This window comes from Pleurodeles waltl, chromosome 2_2, assembly GCF_031143425.1.
Source record: "Pleurodeles waltl isolate 20211129_DDA chromosome 2_2, aPleWal1.hap1.20221129, whole genome shotgun sequence".
NCBI classification, from domain to species: Eukaryota; Metazoa; Chordata; class Amphibia; order Caudata; family Salamandridae; genus Pleurodeles; species Pleurodeles waltl.
The window spans coordinates 392,841,815-392,862,628 of record NC_090439.1 but is presented as its reverse complement, the minus strand read 5'-3'; the positions used below and the strand labels follow the sequence as shown (position 1 = coordinate 392,862,628).

The 20,814-nt window shown below is 49.6% G+C and overlaps 1 protein-coding gene across 2 annotated transcripts in view; it reads right to left on the bottom strand.

The window, feature by feature from the left end:
- The window catches only part of RTTN (rotatin), a 978,768-nt gene that overhangs the window by 238,497 nt on the left and 719,457 nt on the right, over positions 1–20,814 (bottom strand). For both annotated transcript variants that reach the window (XM_069219896.1, XM_069219897.1), the window contains exon 42: positions 11,436–11,533. In XM_069219896.1, the coding sequence (XP_069075997.1) occupies positions 11,436–11,533 (98 nt within the window). The remainder of the gene's footprint in view (positions 1–11,435; positions 11,534–20,814) is intronic.

Sequence of the window (20,814 nt, the reverse complement as noted above, 5' to 3'; positions counted from 1 at the left end):
GATGAAAGCCGGGTCTGTAGGAGGCGCCTTATACTTTTTTTCCACCCTTGGTGTGATTGCCCTACTTTTGACCGGCTCCTTAAAGATGTCTTTTGCGTGCCGGAGCATACCAGGGAGCATAGGCAGGCTTTGGTAGGAGCTGTGGGTGGAGGAGAGTGTGTTGAATAAGAAATCATCCTCGACCTGTTCTGAGTGGAGGCTTACGTTGTGAAATTGTGCTGCTCTAGCCACCACTTGAGAGTACGCAGTGCTGTCCTCTGGTGGAGATGGCTTCGTAGGGTATGCCTCCGGACTGTTATCTGACACTGGGGCGTCGTATAGGTCCCATGCGTCCTGATCTTGGTCACCCTGGCTCATGGTGGTGTGAGCTGGGGAGTGTGATGGAGTTTGTGCTGGTGAGACGTTAATCACGGGCGGAGCAGAGGGTGGTGGGGTAACTCTTTTCACCACTTTTGGTTGTGGTGTCTGTTCCGTCTGGAACTCCAACCTTCTCTTTCTCCTAATGGGGGGAAGGGTGCTTATTTTTCCTGTCCCCTGCTGTATGAAGATACGCTTTTGCGTATGGTCCACATCAGTTGCTTGCAGCTCTTCCTCAAACCTATGCTTCTGCATTTGGGAGGTTAGCGAGTGCTCTTCTGTATAAGAGCCTGAAGCTGGGTCGCTTGCAGTTTGTTTCGGCATCGAAACCCTGTCTGCGTGTTTTTTCGGCTCCGAGGTGACTCTTTTCTTTTTCGGGGCCGAAACCTCTCGGCGTCGATCTGTTTCGGTGCCGCTGTCTCGGCGTCGAGCCGTGTCGACACCGGCATCTCGGTGTCGAGGCTTGTCTGCAGCACTTTCTCGGTCCCGAGAAGGCTGCGTGCCGGTGTCTCGACCGGAGTCGGACGATCTCGGCACTGTTTGGGCCTTTTTCAGTGCCGACGGTCGGTCACCGAATTTATGGGTCGAGCCATGGCCTGGTGGCAGTGGCGTCCCCTGGGCCTTGTAAATGTTCTTTTGAGTGGATTTCGACGTCTTACTCACGGTTTGTGTATCGTCGAATCCTTCGGAGTCTGAGTCTTGGATCGAGAAGGTACCTTCCTCTTCCTGTTCCTCGAACTCTCGTTGGGCTGTCGGTGCGGACGCCATCTGAAGTCTTCTGGCTCGACGGTCTCGGAGTGTTTTTCGGGACCGGAACGCACGACAGGCCTCGCAGGTGTCTTCACTGTGCTCAGGTGACAGGCACAGGTTGCAGACCAAGTGTTGGTCTGTGTAGGGGTATTTATTGTGGCATTTGGGGCAGAAACGGAACGGGGTCCGTTCCATCGGCGTTCTTCAGCACGCGGTCGGGCCGACCAGGCCCCGACGGAGGATCGAAAAACTACCCCGAAGGGCACCGGAGCTCTTCGATCTTCGATGCGGTGTGGAATCTAAGTACGCCGATCCCGAACGCAACAATACCGACGAAAATCTTCCGAAATTAGCTAATTTTCCGTTCCGAAACTCGGAGCGACAGGAACACGTCCGAACCCGATGGCGGAAAAAAAACAATCGAAGATGGAGTCGACGCCCATGCGCAATGGAGACAAAAGGAGGAGTCACTCGGTCCCGTGACTCGAAAGACTTCTTCGAAGAAAAACAACTTGTAACACTCCGGCCCAACACCAGATGGCGAGCTATTGCAGAACATGCGTATCTACAGCGACAGATGCCATCGAACCTGACATTCGTTTTTTTCCCTGGCATACAGAGACCAGACCTTCTCCCACCACATGTTTCAGGAAGGGTTTTGCGGCTGCTTACACATGTGGGACACACAATTGTGCTGCTATTAGCGAGTTGGGAAACAGGCGTACCTGTGGGGTCGTCTTGAGGAAGGGTCTATCAGCCCCTGGGTCCCCCAGGAGGATCATGAATGAATCAATCAATAGCAAAACATTTGAAATGGCTTGCATTGTATGAGAGACCTTAACCCAGATTGTGGATCAATGGACAGGACCACCAGGTATATGCAGGAATGTGCCTGTGCCTCTTTTGCCATGCTCTTCCAACACAAATCAGGACCCGCAAACATCTATGCAGTCTAACTGTCGTGAGGTACCAACATGTTAGTATTTTATAGGGATTCTCTTTATAACAAATACAAACTGAGGATTTGGCACCTCTCTGTCAGATGGTACCCCATTGGTCGTCGGAGATCGCAGTGTTCAAGCCCCTCTCCCATTGCTTTACATAGGCATATTTTCTTGGGGGCTTTTTGGGGGGGGGGGGGGGGTGGGAGAGGGGTTGGGGGTAGCGGCTAGGTGTAGACTATATTGGTATAAGCAAAATATGTCTCTGCAGCAGGTATTATTGAGGTAAAGGGACTCACTGTGTGCATTGCCCCGCTGGAGGGCTATGCGAACTAGAGGTCTACCTGCCCAGTGAAGTGCCTGACTCCATCTAAAGGGTGTCCTGTCTATTCAAGGCAAAGTTAGCAATTGGCTCCATCGTCATAAACATCTTGTAAAGCAGAAGAAAGGCCCTGAACCCAACTAAGAGACAGGACTTATCAAGGGATAAGTTGGGAATGTCCATTGCGACAGTACCTCCCCCCCAAGTAAGCCAAAAGTGTAGATGTCAAAGGCAATAGTTGGGGGCCCTGGTCCAAGCTGACATCAGAAGACATAAAAGCCCAGACCAAGTAGATGGGAAGAAAGTTTACTCCATCTGAACCCAGGGTTCACCATCGGGGTCATAGTTCTAGTCGAGGGAGGGGCGTAGTTGTGCAGCTAAAATATATGTTAGGACATCCAGGAAACCCAGGCCTCCTGCCACTGCAGGTCTGCACAGTGATGCCTTTGCTAATGTGTGCCTTTTTTTTTTTTAATTCAAAGTTTTTAGATTTATGACGGCCTGGCAACTTTCCAAACTATAAAGGCTGGCAAAAACCATAACAGAACAAAGTAAGTATTGCCAAACTAAGAAAGCTGGTGGCCAATGCCAGATCCCTGGCTTTAGCGATGCTTGTTTTAATAAGTTCTGCATTTACTCATTACGCTCGGAGCAGGATCATGCACAACAGGGAGCCTAGTCTTCCTCTGTGCCCTATGTCCAACCTGTCATAGTTGGCCGAAACGTTCTCAACAGCCACACAAACCTGTCCTTTGGCTAAACATGTTGCATAATCCTGTGCATCCTACCACTGCCTTCACTAAACTAGAGGATTGTTTTTGTTTTTCTTTTTTTAAGTAAAAATAATGATTTTCAGAAAAATCACTTTGCGGAAATGGAACATGTTTCTGAATACAAAATTGCACTTGTGTGAGTGAGATTTTACGAAAAATTGACAAGTTACTTACCTTCAGAAAAAACCTTATCTGGTAGAGACAAGATGAAGTTGTAGATTCTTTACCTTTGAATTTCCCCCAGACACCAGTCTGGATCTGGAGATTTTTCTTGAGCAGTACCTGTGTGCCGTTAGGCGGAAAGTGGTGAAATGAAACTGACATCAGTGCCCAGGCAGTAGTGTTTAGTAAACATGTGCAGAGATGACCATGTTGCCACCTGACAGATTTCAAGGACTGGAACTCTGTGTGCTAACGCAGTGGTCACAGCTTTTGCTAGGGTACAATGAGCATGCAGGCCCTCCAGGGGCTTCTTTTTGGCCAGTGTGTGGCATATCTTAATGCAGGGGGTGACCCATCTGAAGGTAGTCCACTCCTGCACTGCCCAACCATAACCGTCAGAGTTGATCATCCACCCTTTCGTATGGTCAAGGTGGAATGCCAATGCTCTTTTTGGGTCTAAGCGGTGGAGTTTCTTCTCTTCCTTAGAAGGATGTAGGGGTGTGTAAAAAGTAGACAAGGTGATCATTGGCTTGCATGTAAGGGCATAACCACTATTGGCAAAAAGGAAGCTCTAGTGCGCAGCACCACTTTGTCAGGATAGATGGAAAGGTAGGGCTGTTTGGTAGAAATTCATGCAGCTCACCCACCCTGCGGGCAGATGTAATGGGCACAAGGAAGGCTGTTTTCAAGGTGAGAAGTCTGAGAGGAAAATTGTGGAGAGTCTCAATAGAAACGCACATCAGGAATGAACGATTTGGTGGAGGGACGCCTGGCTCTTTGTGACTTTGGCCCGGTCGTTCTTAATGCTCTTGAGAACTCTGGGCAGAAGTAGTATGGGTGGAAAGGTATACTGGAGGCATGAGTTCAATTCAAGACTAAAAGCGACACCGAGCGATTGCCGCCTTGCAAACTCCAACACACAATACTGCTGACACTGCACGATCTCTGCAGAGACAAACTGATCCAGCCAAAGCTCTCCCCATCTACTGAAAGAGACCTTGAGCCACCTCTGGATGAAGTCGCCATTCGTGATTGATTAAGGATTGGCAACGGAGTTTGTCTGCTGTGGCGTTCAGAGGGCACACCAGACATTGAACCACCTGGGAAATGCCCTGTTGTTCCAGCCAAGCCCATTGGCACAGAGCTTCCTGGCAAAGAGTCCACAACCCTGTGCTTGTTGCAGTACCACATGGCGGTAGTGTTGTCTGTGAACACCTGTACTACCTTTTCCTTGAGAGAGGGAAGAAATGCTTCCAATGCTAATTTGATCGAAAGAAACTACAACAGGTTGGTGTAGAGTTTGGACTCCATCGGAGACCAGATGCCTCTAATCTCTGCCTCACCCTATATGGCTGCTGCAGCCCAGGAGTAAGGCATCTGTCACTACTGTCAGATCTGGTTGGGGAAGGGAGAGGGATCTGCCTCTGACCCAATCACGGGTCATTAGCCACCACTGCAGATCTTGCACAGTTCCCTCCGAGATCTGGACCATGTTGGAGACATTCCTCTGATGCTGTGCCCACTGGAACTCCATGTCCCATTGCAGAGCCTGCATATGCCATCTGGCACATGTCAATAGAAGGATGCAAGAGGAAGAGACTGAGGGACCGAAGGTTTAGGTTAGGGCGGGAGCCCTTGTCATTTTTGGGTATGAATAGCAATCACCACCTACTTCTGGCTACTTCTCTGTGGCTCCCTTGGCTAAACTTCCTCTTAGAGAAGTGCCGAGTGATCCTCCGTCATCCGATCACAGGATGGTGGCATGGATGAAGGAGTAGTCCTGAAGGGGAGGGTGTAGCCCCTTCGGACTATTTGCAAAACCCACCTGTCTGAAGTGATGGATTGCCAACGGAGCAGGTGATTGCGGATCTTGCTTCCGGCTGGTCCTGGTGGGGAAGAGTCAGATTAGGACGGTTTGAAGGCAGCTGCAGAGGAGGAGGAATTGGGGGCTGGCCGGACTGCTGGCTCCCTGATCCATGAAACTGGAGGACCCCACAGCTCCGGCCATGCAGAGGCTGGGCAGCATGTGCGGCATGAATAGGAACAAACGTGGAAGGGCAACTCTTCTGTAGTCACAAAAGGGGAAAAAAGAAGACTGAGGTGAGCAAGGGGGCACAGAGAGGCCAAAGGACCCTGGCCATAGCACAAGAATCCTTGAAGTGCTGGAGCACAGAGTCTGCTTTTTCTCCGAGGAGACAGGTGTCATCGAAGGGGAATGTCCATAAGATTGGCTTGGACATCTCCCAAAAAGCCAGATATCTTCAACCAGCCATGGTGCCTAAGAGCCCAGTGCGTCGGTTGAGTCCAGTCCACATCGGATTGTGAACTTTGCTGGACCGCTCCCATCAGCAACTGTGTGGTAAAATACAGCCCGGGCCTCCTCCGGGATCTGTGGCAGCACTTGTGCAACACAGAGCATGTAGTAATAACAGCCCAAATGGCATGCAGTGTTCACGGACCGCAGTGCAAGATCAGTGGAAGAAAACATCATCTTCCTAACTGAGTCCAGCCTTTTGTATTCCCTTTCTGGTGGTGTGGAAGGGAACACACCCAAGCTCTCAGGGTTGGGGTGTTGCATCAGAAAACTTGGGTCACCTGAAGCGGGATGATGGTGGAGGGCATGTGTCTTGTTCACAGGAGCACCTTTAATGGGTTTGGACCAGGGACGCATTCGGGCATCTCTAAGGGCTTCATTAAACAGGAGCATTGGTTCGAAGGATGAAGCTGCAGGTTGAAGCACCTCTGTCAGCAGTTTAGTCCTGACTGTCACCAAAGGCAGCTCAAGGTCCAGAACCTCGGCTGCTCTTTATACTACCACTGAATATGAGGCTCCCTCCTCCGTAGCCACGGTAGGGGAGAAAGCATGCCAGTATCTGGAGAAGCATCCAGTCTGCTGGCTTCACCCAAGTCTGCATGCCAGTCCATAGGTGTTTGTTCTGTCTGTAGCTGGTATTTTAAAGGGACCAGCAACCCCTCCTATTCCTCATCATAACCTAGCCCATAAGAAAGGGGCTCAGGATCTGATTTAGGAGGCAAGGCTCCTGCTGGCCTCTGCATCATATGACGCTCATCCGGCTCCCTGTTGGCAATGAGAATGAGAATGGAGCCACTTGTGGGTGAGGGCAGCGCCATAAGTGTCAGCATTTGCACTGCTCCCGGCACCTTTCTCTTGACCGAGATCTTGACTTGCGTGGAATAAAGCGTTGCGCTGACATCAGCATAAGGGAGTGTTCCCTCAAATTCTTCAGATGCATGGCTAGACTCTCAGAGCACAACTTCGATTCACGGTTGCATTCCAGGCACCAAAGACACACGAGGTGTGGATCCATCACGGACATCACCTGATGACAGGATCCGCAGGGCTTGAACCCAGTCTACCTCTATGACATCCTCGACGCACCAGGAGTAAAAAAAAAAAAAAAAAAAAAAAAAAAACTTCAACAAAAATTTGAAAACAAAACTAGTCAAAAATTGACTGGGTGGTGCCTATACAGGACCCGCGATGTTATATCCGGGCCAGATGTTGCAGATGACAGATGTGGAGCCAGTCAACACTACCTAACAGTGCGCAGGGGGTACTGCACAAGAAAAACCTCTGGATCCAGACCAACGCCTGGGGGAACTTCTAAGGTAAGGAATCTGCAACTAGATGTTTCTATCAGATCACCATTTGACTGTGCGGAATGGCAGATAAATACCCTTTAAGGGTGCCCAAAGCAGAGCCCTGCTCGGCTAAAGAAAGAATGAACAGAAGAACCTCTGACAGAGGGGCAGAAAGGGGATCAACAGATTTGTTGATACACCATGCCACAACTTTATTCCAACGACAGGTGTATACAGTTTTACTCAATGGACGCCGGGCTGCCAAGATAACATTGCAGACTTCGGGTGGAAGGGCAAAAGCTGTCAACTGTTGCCGCTCAATCTCCATGCATGAAGGTGGAGGTTGGACAGGTTTGGGTGCAGAACCCTTCCCTGTTGCTGCAACAGAAGATCCGCCTGAAGAGGCAGTCAGAGTGGAGGATCGGTGGACATGCTCAATAGCTCTGGATACCACATTCTTCGAGCCCAGTCAGGAGCCAACCAAGATGACTTGGGCCCGGTCGTTCCTGATTTTCTTGAAAACTCTGGGCAGAAGAGTGATAGGCAGGAAGGCATAAAGGAGGCCGGAGCTCCACGTGAGATGAAAAGCATCTGTCACTATAGAGAGATCGGTTGGGGAAGGGAGAGGGATCTGCCGTTGACTCAATTTGGATTCGAAAGCCACCACTGCAAGTCTTTCGCAGTCCCCTCCGAGATCTGGACCATGTCGGAGAGATTCCCCTGATGCTGCGCCCACTGGAACTTCAAGTCCCACTGCAGAGCCCGCATATGCCATCTGGTATGTGGTACTAGCAGGATGCAGGAGGCCATGAGGCCCAGCAGCCTCAGAGTCAGTCTCACCGAAAGCCAAGACCGAGGCTGAAAGATCGGAATCATAGCCTGAATGTCTTGGACTCGCTTGTCGGGAGGATAAGCCCGAAACTGCACTGTGTCCAGAACAGCTCCAGTTAAAGGGAGCATCTGAGAGTGAGTCAGGTGTGACTTCAGCACGTTTATAGTGAACCACAGCGTGTGCAGGAGGTTCACCGTAGTCTGAAGGTTGGAGACGACTGTCTGGGGCAAGTGCGCCTTCAACAGCCAGACGTCGAGGTAGGGGAAGACTGAGATCCCTAACCTACACAGATGAGCTGCAACCACCGCCATAAATTTTGTGAACACCCAAGGGGCGCTGGTAAGGCCGAAAACCAAAGGGGAGCACGGTAAACGGAAAGTGTTCAGGACCTACCACGAATCGTTGGTAATGTCTGTGGGCAGGCAGGATGGGGATGTGGAAATAAGCTTCCTGCTAGTCCAACGCTACCATCCAGTCTCCTGGGTCTAAGGCAGACAGAACCTGAGCCAGGGTGAGCATTTAGAATTTCTCCTTCTTGAGGAAGTAGTTCAGGTCCCGAAGGTCTAGGATAGGATGTAAGTCCTTGTCCTTCTTTGTATCAGAAAGTAGCAGGAATAACAACCACAACGGACTTCTGGCACAGGGACCCTTTCTATAGCTTCCTTGGCTAAGAGAGCCGCGACTTCCTGGCGGAGAACTGCCAAATGATCCTCCAGAAGAGGATTGTAAGGATGGTGGCATGTGTGGTGGTGCAGATTCGGGAGGAGTAGCCCTTCCGAATGATCTGCAAAACCCACCGTCCGTGGTGATATGTTCCCAGTGGGACAGGTGCTGGTGGATCCTGCCACCAACAGGGTCGGAGTGAGGGGATGGACTAGGAGGGTTTGGAGGCTGCAGCGGGGGCAAAGGTGGACTGGACAGACCTCTGTTTCCCTGTCCCACGGCCACGTGGGATTCCGCGTCCTTGGCCACGCATAGGCTGGCCAGTGTGCGTGGCACGGTGGCTGGGTAGAGGACGCGACAGGGCGCCCCTTCCGTGTCCACGAAAGGGATGAAAAGCAGACTGTGGTGGGTGAGTGGCGGAGGAAAGACCCAGGGACCAAGCCGTAGCCCAGGAATCCTTAAATCTCTCCAAGGCCGAGTCCGCTTTGTCGCCGAAGAGACGGGTGCCATCAAAGGGCATGTCCATGAGTGACTGTTGGACATCCCCCAAGAAACCAGAAGTGCGTAACCAGGCATGGCGCTATAAGGCCACTGCAACCGATCTGCCCAGACAGTTGGTCATATCCAGCCCACAACGGATTGTGAACTTCGCTGCGTCTCTCCCATCGTTCACTGTTTGGGAGACGATAGCACGGGCCTCCTCCAGTATCTGCGGCAGGACTTGCGCAACCGTTTTCCACAGGGAGTGGGTATAATGGGCCAAAAGGCATGCAGTGTTCACAGACCGCAATGCTAGACTGGAGGAAGAAAACTTCTTGCCAAACTGTTCCAGCCTTTTGGATTCTCTATCCGGGGGTGCGGAAGGGAAAGCGCCAGAAGAAGATGAAGCCTGGATAACAAGACTCTCAGGCGTGGGGTGTTGGGACAGGAATTTTGGGTCGTTTGGTGCGGGCTGATGGCGGCGAGCGTTAGTCCTGTTCACAGGAGCCCCACTGTTGGGTTTGGACCATGTACCCAAAAGGACATCGGTGAGGGCCTCATTGAATGCTAAAAGGGGTTCTGAAGTAGAAGCCCCAGGCTGAAGCACCTCTGTCAGGAGATTAGAACTGACTTCTACAGTAGGTAGCTCAAGGCCGAGGACCTCAGCTGCCCTACTGACCACCCTACTATAAGTTGCTCTCTCCGCCATAGCCACGGTAGGAGGAGACAGCATGCCAGCGTCAGGAGAAGTATCCAGACCACTAACTTCGTCCAAATCCTGTGCCCAGTCCATAGCAGGGTCATCCTGGTATTCATAAGGGTCCAGGGTCCCCTCCAATTCCTTACCGTATTCGTACCCATAGGAAAAAGGGTCTGAATCTGACCTGGGGCGAATAGGCCCTACCGAAGCTGAAGTCGGCCGACGCGACTCGTTGGGGATAAGAATTAGGTCGACGTCCATAGTGGACACTACTGACATCAGAAGAGTCAATAATCGACCCAGCCCCGGGGAAGGTCTCAAAGGTGCGACTGGCGCTGGTGCGGATCCGCGCACAGATCCAGAGGTGACGTCGGTGACCGGGGCCGAAGCCACTGGCGTGGAACCCGAAGGCTCCTCAGCCGAACCCCTTTGGCCCGAAGGTGGCGTATCGGGGTGAGCCCACCCAAACATGAGGCACATGGCCTCATAAAACTCTTTCAGTTTGCGGGGCTCGCTCCGGCTCTAGAAAACTCGGGGAAGAGCGGGGTCGACGCAAACGCAGGCTCCGAGGATGGAGGCCTAGTGCGTGGACGCTCGTCCCGTGTCGCGTTGGCCAAACGACAGGGTGAAGTCGGAGAGCGATGGGACTTCTTCTTCTTACCTCGACCTGAGGATTTCGAAATAGACGAGTGGTGATGACTCCGCAACCGATCTCGAGACCTTCCTCTCAAGCAAGACTGGGACCTACGCGGAGATGAGTGCCGGGCCACCATTAGATTTAGGGACCACTCCCTCAAAGCCTTCGGGTGCATGGCCCGACACTCTGAGTACGACTTCGGGTTGTGGACGCGATCAAGGCACCACAGACAATTGCGATGAGGATCTGTCACTGGTATCGTCCGATAATCCTCACAAGGCTTGAACCTGGTCTTCGGGGACATCTCGACGCACCAAAGTCGTACACAAAAAACTTTAACAAAACGGTCGAATTTGGCCCAAAAACAGCCAGGGTAGTCAGGATCAGCGTGTGGCGCAAAAAGAAAAGAACTGACATCACTGCGAGAGGGCGGCGTTTATGTACTACTCCCGACGTCATCACAGCGACCATGATGCCTACGGAGTTGACCGACGCCACCTACCAACGTGCAAGGGTAATGCTCTAAGAAAAATCTCCGGATCCAGTCTGATGCCTGGGGGAAAATTCTAAGGTAAAGAATCTGCAACTAGAAGTCTCTATCAGATCTGGAGCTCCATGACTGTATAAGACAACTCAGCCTTGGGCTTTCTTCCTCTATGGTGAGAAAACACTTCAGTGACATACAATATCTTTACAATGTACAGCAGAGGCCCCATTATCAACTGGAGATCCATGACCCGATTAAGCAACTTGGCCATTGACTGTTTCTCTTTATGGTTAGAGAACTCCTCAGTGACATGGAATATTATTATAATGTACGGCAGGGGCCACTTTATCCTGTATATAAAGGAGAACTATTTAGTGCGTAAGACCGTTAAAAATTCTCCATTCAAGGAGGAACAGAAGATACCATCTGTCATATGATCAGAGCGTCATTGTGATGTGGGCTTGATGAAGCAGAAAAGAGTTTAATTTGTCACCATACGAATCATGGCTGAATTTGCTGATAGAATAGGTATATCTTTTTAGAAGTAGCAACAACACAGGTCATGACGCTATTAGTGCAAAGCAACTTTGTAATTATGTTTAAACTGATTGTGAAGCTTAAAGAGAACTTCTGATTACAAACTGGGTGTTCATTTTTCAAGTTGGAGGTTTGCTATGTAACAAAGATACAACAGATCATTTGGTTGGTGATACATGCAAGCTGGTTACCTTTTTTTTGTTTGCTGTTTTTCCAGGTCTTAAATAATCTAGATTCAGCTGTGCGTGGCAGTGTTTCATCTGTTCCATGCAGCTGCCAATTAGGTCAACTAAATGAAAGACACACAGAAAAAAATGTATTTGCATGCTGCTTCCAGAGGTAGTCATAAGCTTTATCTAATGTCTGCACCTGACTTTTCACAATTCAAGGAGAAAAAAAAGCAGAAAAACGTTTTAGATTTTAAATTCATGCAGGTCAACACAGTATATATATATATGTTTTATGCATTACACAATCAATTGACAATTCAGGAATAACTAATTTACTTCATTTCCCAATTACCTGACCGGCACACACTCACTGGGCATATTTGGCCATGAAAATAAAACACACATCTTTGTGCTTGCTTGTTTTCCATCACTGCCTTTTGACAGATAGCAAAGGAGAGAAAAGAGCTATTGGAACTATTCCCTTTGCCTCATAATTTCATGCAGTCAGTCAACATTAATGGGAGAATGTGAAGAACGGCCCAGGAACAGCTTTGGAACCATCAAACCCTCTTTAAATATATCTTGTAAGAATGGGGACACTGCACTTACAATGTGGATTTGATACACATACAGCCAAGAAACAGAATAAAAAAGCTATTTACCTTCAATAACATTTCTGCTGGATACCCTAATTGAAGATTCCCATATTTTCAAAATATCCTGGACTGGATGCCTAGAAATTTCTGAGCATTGCTCCTGTCTGCCCCTAGGTGGTCCTTTGTGGCTCTGTGGTGACTAGCCAGCCCTGAAAGTGGTGGAGACAAGTCCCATATAAGTACCATCAATGTGTGCTGAAGAACATGTTACCTTCGGTAACACTTTATCTGGTAGAGGTCTATCTAGCCTCAGATTTCTTACCTTAGACTTATCCGGAGGCATCAGACTGGACCCAGAAATTTTTGGTGAGTATCATCCATGGAGTCGTCTGGCTCTGCATGGCGTCATCCACGTCAGAAGTGAAGTGCATGGTGCCTATATAGGCGCCACCCCAGTGCGCTGAAGTCAGTTTCTTTTAGTGACTTTCCACACAAGGAGCACAGAGCCAAGAAGAGAGCACACCACTGGTGTGGTTAACTAGGGCCCTGAAAGGGGAATAGTCCAGACTCTAGAAATCTCTTTGATGAGTGGGGAGGATGGATGGGTAAGTAATGAATCTGTGTCTACATAGCGTCTCTACCAGATAAGGCATTACCAAAGGTAATTAACTCGTTCATCTGACAGACGTTTAGCCGCAGATTCCTTACCTCTAGAACACCCAAGCAATACCTCCCCAGAGGTGGGTCTGCAAAACAATTCCACACTAAAAAGTCCTGCAGGATCAAACAGGCAAAGTGCTCATCCGCACAAACCTGACAGTCCAGGCAGTAGTGCTTGGTAAACCTTTGCAGAGGTGCTCACGCTGCTTTTCTGGCAGATGACCAGTTCCAGAACTCCACGTGCTAATGCAATGGTTGCAGCCTTGGCTCTGGTGGAATGAGCACACAAACCCTTAGGTGGTTGCTTCTTGGCTAATGCATAGCAGATTTTAATGCAGAGCACGATCCTTCTGGATATGGTCCATTTCTGTATGGCGTTCCTTTTCTTGGCCCTGACATACCCCATGAGGAACTGATTTTCTTTTTGGGTCCAGATGGCAGAGTCTCTCCTCTTTCTCAGAGGGATGAGGCGGAGCGCAAAAGGTAGGTAAAGTAATAGGCTGGCCTACGTTGAACGAAGTGACTACCTTGGCAAAAGGAAGCTGGAGTTTGAAAGACCAGTTTGTCGGGGAAAAGGAGATGAAGAGAGGCTAAGAGGACAGTGCCTGTGGCTCACTAACTCTCAGGGTAGATGTGATTACCAGAAAGGACATCTTGATGGTGAGGAGCGTAAGAGAACAAAAACGCAGTATGAAGGTAAGGACCCATTGAGCCATAACAAAGGAGCTGGGGACGACAGGCTGCCAAGATAACATTGCAGACTTTGGGCGAAAGGTCGAAAGCTGTCAACACTCAACCTCCATGCATGAAGGCGGAGCACTGACAGGTTTGAGTGGAGGGCCTTCCCCTGTTGCTGTGACAGAAGACCCTCCTGAAGGGGCATCCTGATTGGTAGACTGATGGCCATGCTCAACAGCTGGAAATACCAAACTCTTCAAAAACATTCTGGAGCCACAAGGATGACTCTGGCCCAGTTGTTTCTGTTCTTCTTGAGGATTCTGGGCAGGAGTGGAGGTGCAGGGCCTCTTGACTAAGGGTCAACAACTCCACCCCACCCTGTTTGTTGCAGTACCACATGGTGGTGGTGTTGTCCATGAATACCTGCACAAGCCTACCCTTGATGGTCGGTAGAACGACTTTTAATGTCAATCGGAACACTAGCTCCAACATGTTGATGTGGAGTCTGGCTTCTGCCCGATTCCAGAGGCCTCTGATCTCCACCTCTCACACATAGCCACTGTATCCCAGGAGTGACAACACCTCCCACTACTGTGGGATCTTGTTGGGGAAGAGAGAGGAGTCTGCCCATGGCCCAATCTCTGTTCGTTAACCACCACTTCAGATCTTTTGCAGTGCCCTCAGAGTAGCCCCTTCAGACAATCCTGAGAACCCAGCGCTCTGATGTTAGTGACCTCTAGTGGTGCAGTTGATGATGTATCCTGCTGCCACTCGTTGCTCATGATAGTCTGAGCAAACTAAAGAGGCTTGGAAGCTGCAGCTGCCAAGGGGGGCAGTGGACTGGGCGGACCTCTGGCTGCCTGACCCACAGCATCAGTGGGTGCTGTGTCCTCGGGCCATACAGAGGCTGGGCTGGCAAGCTTGCAGGGCATGGTGGCTGGGTGGACAGACGCTGCTGGAAGCCCCTTTCGTGGCCACAAAAGAAGCGAAAGGTGGACTAGGGATGACAGGGGCCAAGGAAAGCCCCAAAGACCTAGCCTTAAATCTGCTGTCCTTGAAGTGTTCCAGCTCAGAGTCTGGACCAGGCCCACAGCAGGACATTCATAAGTGCTTCATTAAATGGGAGAAGCGGTTCTGGAGGGGTGAAGGAAAGCACCCTTTTTTAGATAGTTAGCCCCCACTTTTTGCCTGGTTTCTGGAGTGGATTTGATTGTTAATGCATTTGGTCCCAACTAACCAGTTCTCCAGTGCTGGATCTCTTTCCCTAAAACAGCACAGTTGTTTTGCACAACTGGCAAACTCTTTAGGTACCACTGTACTTCCATAGTGAATAGTATCCCTGATACCTAGGGCACTAAAGAAGGTCTCCGAGGGCTGCAGAACCAAGTGTGCCACCCTCAGGGTACCCTCAACTGACCCACACAGTGCTGGCATTGCAGACTGCATGTGCTGGTGCTGGATAAATTGAAAACACGACCTGTCACACACACCCCTGTGTGCCAGGTCCCCTATCACTGCATGTGCCAGGTATAAGTCACCCCTAAGGCGGGGTGGATCAAGGCAAATGTGAGGGCATATATGGATGAGCAGATAGGCCTCTGCTATGTCCTGACCCCCCTTTTGGCGGCAGCACAGGTGGGAAAATAAGTTAAATTAGGAGGTGGACCCACTTTGTGCCAGTTCCACCCCTAAGGTGGACAAGCTGAAGTGGGCACTACTTTTTTTAATTCTTCCATATTGTTGGAAAGGACTTGGGCCACCAGGCCTAGGGTTATTCCCACTTCCCAGCAGAAGTGGTCATAAGAAAGGTTTAATCACCCTAAAGGTGGTCAGCCCATTGGATACCACCCGGCACTCCCTGTAATGCTCCTAAATTGAGTATTCAAGTGGCACCCGGAACCTTAGAACTCAAATTTCGACAACCTGAGACCCCGGCCAAAGAAGAGCTGCACCTGCAGTAGAAGAAAAGCAGCAGCAGCTGACCTGGAACCAGACCCTCCTGCCTGCATGCTGACCACACTGGATCCTGCACAAGAAGCCAACTCGGTCAGTCTTCAATTAAGACTCAAGTCTCCAGTGGGCTGTGGACTTGCCCTGTAAAAAGAAACTCCAAAGAAAAGGCACCGCAGCTGCTGGAGCCCCCGAAAATCTGACACTAAAATTGACCACAGCACCCGACATTCATGGCCTGAGGTGAAGCCAACCAACAGTGCCAATGCAAGTCACTAGCTGTCCAGAGACAGAGTCCAGTGTGGTCTCACCCATCCTGGACACTGCTTCTGCATGCAAGCTCCCTCTTCCACAGGTTTGGGGAGAGAGAATATTCAACAGCTATAGCAACTACTGCACCTGTGACCCCTGACTCCAGCTGAGGTGGGTCACTGGTGCCAATGACGTCACCCGGCTGCTAAGAACTCAAGTCCACTCTGGGTACCTCTGCCGGACTCCCCCACGACATCTGCAGCCTCAGCACACAGAACCCCTGACCACGAGTGCTCCCGGACAACAAAAACCTGACACCTAATGACACGTTTGCATCCATCACCCATGGGCACGGGAGAAGAGGACCAAAGGTGCACCTACGTCCCCAAGCACCCCATGTCTACTACCTACTGTTTTTGTCCCAGATTAGCTTCCCAGACAGAGCTTGCAGCCTGTTTGTCACAAGGTCAAACTCTCCTAGGAAACCATTGGGCACCCAATGCCTTACTGCACCTCTGCATCCAGCCCCCCCTAGTGCTGCCTCGTATGACATGTTGGTGTGGTTCTGATCAGTGCCCAGTACTTACTTTAACTCCCTGAGATTGGCTTTGTAAGTCACGTTTAACCCTATGTTTGCTGAACACTATTTTCCACCATAGGAAAACAATGAGAGAACTCTGAACATTGCACTGTCTATTACTGAAATGGCAAAGTATTTATGCTTAAAATTCTACTTACATGATTACAAAGTTCTTGGGTTTGAAACATTTGAAGAAAATGTTATTTTTCTAAATTGGTCTTGGATTTATTCTTTGAGTGTGTCTTATTTATTGCCTCTGTGATTACAACAAATGCTTATCACTACCGTCTGATAATCCTAACTGCTTGCCCACACAACCACAAATAGAGCATTAGTCGTATCTATTTTTGCCTCTGCAATACCAATTGGTGCTCCACTAGACTATGCACAGTCTACTTCATATTAGTGCACTACATAGACAGTCAGCTTCCTACAAGGGGTGACTCCCAGTTGAAGCATTTGCATAAAGAAGTTAGTCTTGACCACAAAGAGCAACTGAAGGTCAAGGTACGGTAGGAGGAAAGACCAAGCAACTATCTGGGGAGGTGTCCAGACCACCTGCATCTGCCAATTCGTCACACCAGTCCATATTCGGGTCTAGGGGCTGGTATTCTTCAGGGTCCAGTGACCATTTCCAATCTTTTCCAAATCCTAGCCCATAGGAATATGGCTCAGACTCCGGCCTGGAGGGAATGGCTCGAGTCGGCATAGGATGACCCTCATCGCGCTATGTGCTTGTCTCAGGGATAAGAATGGGGTGAGCACCGCCGGAGGGCCCGGGAGTGTCGACAGTGGGTTCGGATTCGGGGAAGGCAGAGGTGACATGACTGCCACCACTCGGGATCCATCTATGACTCAAAGGGGCCCAATTGACAACAAGGGCAGACCCACCAGCAGTAAATGAGTGGGGGCCCCTCCTGAACCTGTAGGGCCCAAAGGTGCTCCAGCAGGGATAGGCTGCCCAAAAATGGGGTTCTTGCCCTCACAGAATTCTATGAGTTGGGTGGGGGCCACTCCGCCTCCAAGAAACTCAGTAAAGCGCGGAGATGGCCCAGGCGCAGGCTCAACCATGGAACCAGGCATCAAATGACAACCTTGTTTTGTCAGATGACTTTTGACAAACGTATTGAAGTTAAAGACCGATTTGATTTTGTGCTCTTCTTCTTTCTTTGGGACTTACCAGAGTGGGACGACTTCAACTGCGATGAAGAAATATGGCTCCACGACTGATCCCAGGACCTTCCTCTTGACCAGGATTGAGACTGTTGCAACGTTGCACCTCAACCAGAAAGCAGCTTTAGGGATCCCTCCCTCAAGGCTTTCAGGTGCAAGGCGAGACAATCAACAGTTTTGGCATTGTGGCCATTCTCAAGGCACCAGAGACGGACCAGGTGCGGATCTGTCACTGACACTTGTGGTGACAGGTGCCACAGGGCTTGAATCCTACCTTCCCTGTGGATATCCCTGCCCCACCAGGAGATAAGTGCCAAAAAATGACAGTAAAAAAATGACAGAGGTAGCGCTCTCCAGATCTGAGCTGCAAGACAAGAACTGACATCAGTGCGCTGGGTGGTGCTGAGCACGTCATATCCGGTGCAGATAATACCACGCAGAGTCAAATGACACCATCTACCAGCATGCAGGGGTACTGCTCACAATAACATTTACGGACACAGTCTGACGCCTGGGGAAAATTCTAAAGTAAGGAATCTGCAACTAGAAGTCTCTATCAGATACTGATTTCTTGATCTCTCTCCTTCTGCAGCCCAAGACATGGAACACTACAAAAAAACTGCGGGTGACAGTTTACTAAGACCTAACCTGAAACCTTATATTGATGTCCAGGAGTATACTTCACAGAATGGAGCAATGGGAGAGCAGTACGGAATCCGCAGTTAGATTGAGAAGAAAGCTTTGGCCAACGTAAGTAACCTGTTCACCTAATGGATGGTTCTCACAACAGATGACTCACCACAGATACCATAGCAGAACTTTCCAAAGATCAAAGGTCTGGGAGGTGGAGTCAGAGCAGAAAGCTTTGCAGGACCGAGCAGATAAAATGGGCCACCCGTCAAACTTGGCAGTCAAAACAGTAGTATTTAATTAACAAGGGCAGCACCACCCACGTTGCAGCCTAGCAGATGTCAACTGGCACTCCACTTGCAATTGCCATCTTAGTAGCCTTGCCCCAGGTGGTAGAAAACCAGGGGGTTTTAGATCTTCCTTTTTTTGTGCAGAAAATCCTACAAAGATGCGATCAATGTAAAAGTGCTACACCCTTTTAGGGTGGGGCCAAAGGAGCCTCTCCTCCTCCTTGGAAGGATGAGATGAGGAAAAGCATCACAACTTTTGGCAAGAAGGTCTCCAGGGTTCCTCAGCAATACCTTGTCTGAAAAAAAGGTGGTGTAGGGCTGTTGCACCAAGAACATATGCAGGTCGCTCACTCAGCGCACAGTGGTGATGGCAATAAGGAAGGGTGTTTTGAGTGTCAACAGTAGCAGTGAGCAGAAGTGCACTCACTCAATAGATGTGCATTGGCTCAAGCGATGTGCACATCGGTAATGTCAACACCAAGTTCAAGTCTAATTGTCTTATGTAAAACAGCTTTGTGGGAAACGTGAATTAGACCTTTGATAAAGTGAATCACAACATGTAATTGAAATAGAAGTGGTTGATCAGATGAACAAGGAAAGGCCAAATGATGTGGCTATGCAAGGACTGATAGACCAATGATAAAATAAACAACGACACATCCAAGTGTTTGGCATTTACAGAGTTTTGTTGACTAGAATCACCTCAGGCTCTACACGTAGATGGACTTTGTGGAAGGGTGTCGGACTAGAAGGATAACAGTGATTACTGTGGAGAGCAGACTGAAAAATGCACCTGACTGTTGCTATTCAATCTCCATGCAAGGAGGTGTGGGTTGTGGAGAATCAGGTACCCCAACCCCCTGGCCGCGGACCGGTGCCGGTCCGTGGATCAATCGGCACCGGGCCGCCCCACAGTGTCGGGCGGTAAATGTTTGATCATTTTTCCGTGGCCCGCTTGTCACACAATGGGACAAGCGGGCCACAGAAAAATTATCAAACATTTACCGGTCCGTGGCGATAAAAAGGTTGGACAACACTGAGGTACAGAACACTACCCAATTGTTGCGACAGAAGGTCTGCCCAAAGTGGTAGAGGTATTGGAGGGCAAATTCTCAAGCTCAGAAACTCTGGGAACCACAACCTCTAGGTCTAGATTGGGGCTATTCAATATGACTTTGGTTTGTGCTATTCTGACTTTTCACAAAACACACAAGGAGAAGCTGTGGCGGGAATCCACACAAAACACCAGAGTCCCATCACAGTCGGAATGAGTCTTCAAGTGATTTTTCCTCATGAAACTGCAGTGCGCAGCAGAGTTGATACTACAAGTTCTCACCAGTGCTGAAAAGATCTAAACAGGGTGCACTGCACCGGTCAAAGGTGTTCCTTGACATCTCTAGGTGGAGACAAAATTGTTATCTGCCAGCTAACGTCTGCCTGCCTTGTTTGCTCTTACATACATTCAAGGATGTAGGGCTTCCTGGGACAAGACCCAGGACCTACTACGCCCTGCTTGTTGCAGTACCACATGGCAGTCTTGCTGTCCTTGAGGACCTTCACCAGCCTCCCCTGGATGGATAGCAGGAAGGCTTTCTGGAGCATATGGGTCACCCAGAGTTCCAAAAGGTTTATGTGGAGCTGGCACACTGCAAGAGACCAGACACCTCTGATCTCCATCCAGCAATGTGTCTTCCATAATCATGAAGTATGGGCATGGAAGGGAGAGTGGCCTACAGTACATCAGGTCGCCATTTGTCTGCCACCGCAGAAGATCCTGAGCCATTCCCTGTGAGATCTGGATGGAACTGTAGAGAACACTTTGATGCTGGGTCGACTGAAACATGCATTTTTATTGCGGGGTCCGCAAATGCCAGCTGGAGTTCGAGGCAATGAAAATGTACAAGGATAGCAGTCAAGGAAGCACTAGAACCGTCATCACCGAGACTCAGGATTGAGCCCAAACCATTGAGTTCATAACCAGGAATATCACCATAGGGTCCAAAATAAGGCCAAAGGGGAGCATGACAAATTGCAAGTGTTTCCACCCAAGAGTGAACCGCAAGTAACAGCTGCAGAAATGCAGGATGGGCATATAAAAATATGCATCCTATAAGTCATGGACACCATCCAATCCCTTGGGTTCAGAGCAGAATAAATCTAGGAGAGGCTGAGCGCCTTACATTTGTATTTCCACAGCAAGGTATCAGTGGGTAAAGGCCCAGAATGGGCCCAAAGCCTTAGTTCTTTGGTATAAGGTAGTAGGGTGAATAGCACCTCTCCAGAGCCGGCACTGATACAATGGCAAAGTAGATGTCATGCAGCAAGATTGTGGAATGGTGAGCAACACGTTTCAGAGAGGACATGAAAGGAGGGTGAATGATTTTTAAGACCCATCTGTCTGATGTGATGTGATGTTCTCCAGTTCGGAGAGTACTGACATATCCTGCCTTCTATTGGCTGATAATGGATTTCTGATGAAAAGTTAAAGTGTTTGGCAGCTGCTGGAGAATAGGATGAAGATGTAAGAAAGAGATGCCACAGGAAGTGTGAATGGCCTGGAATCCCGCCATGACCTTCGTTTCACAAGACTG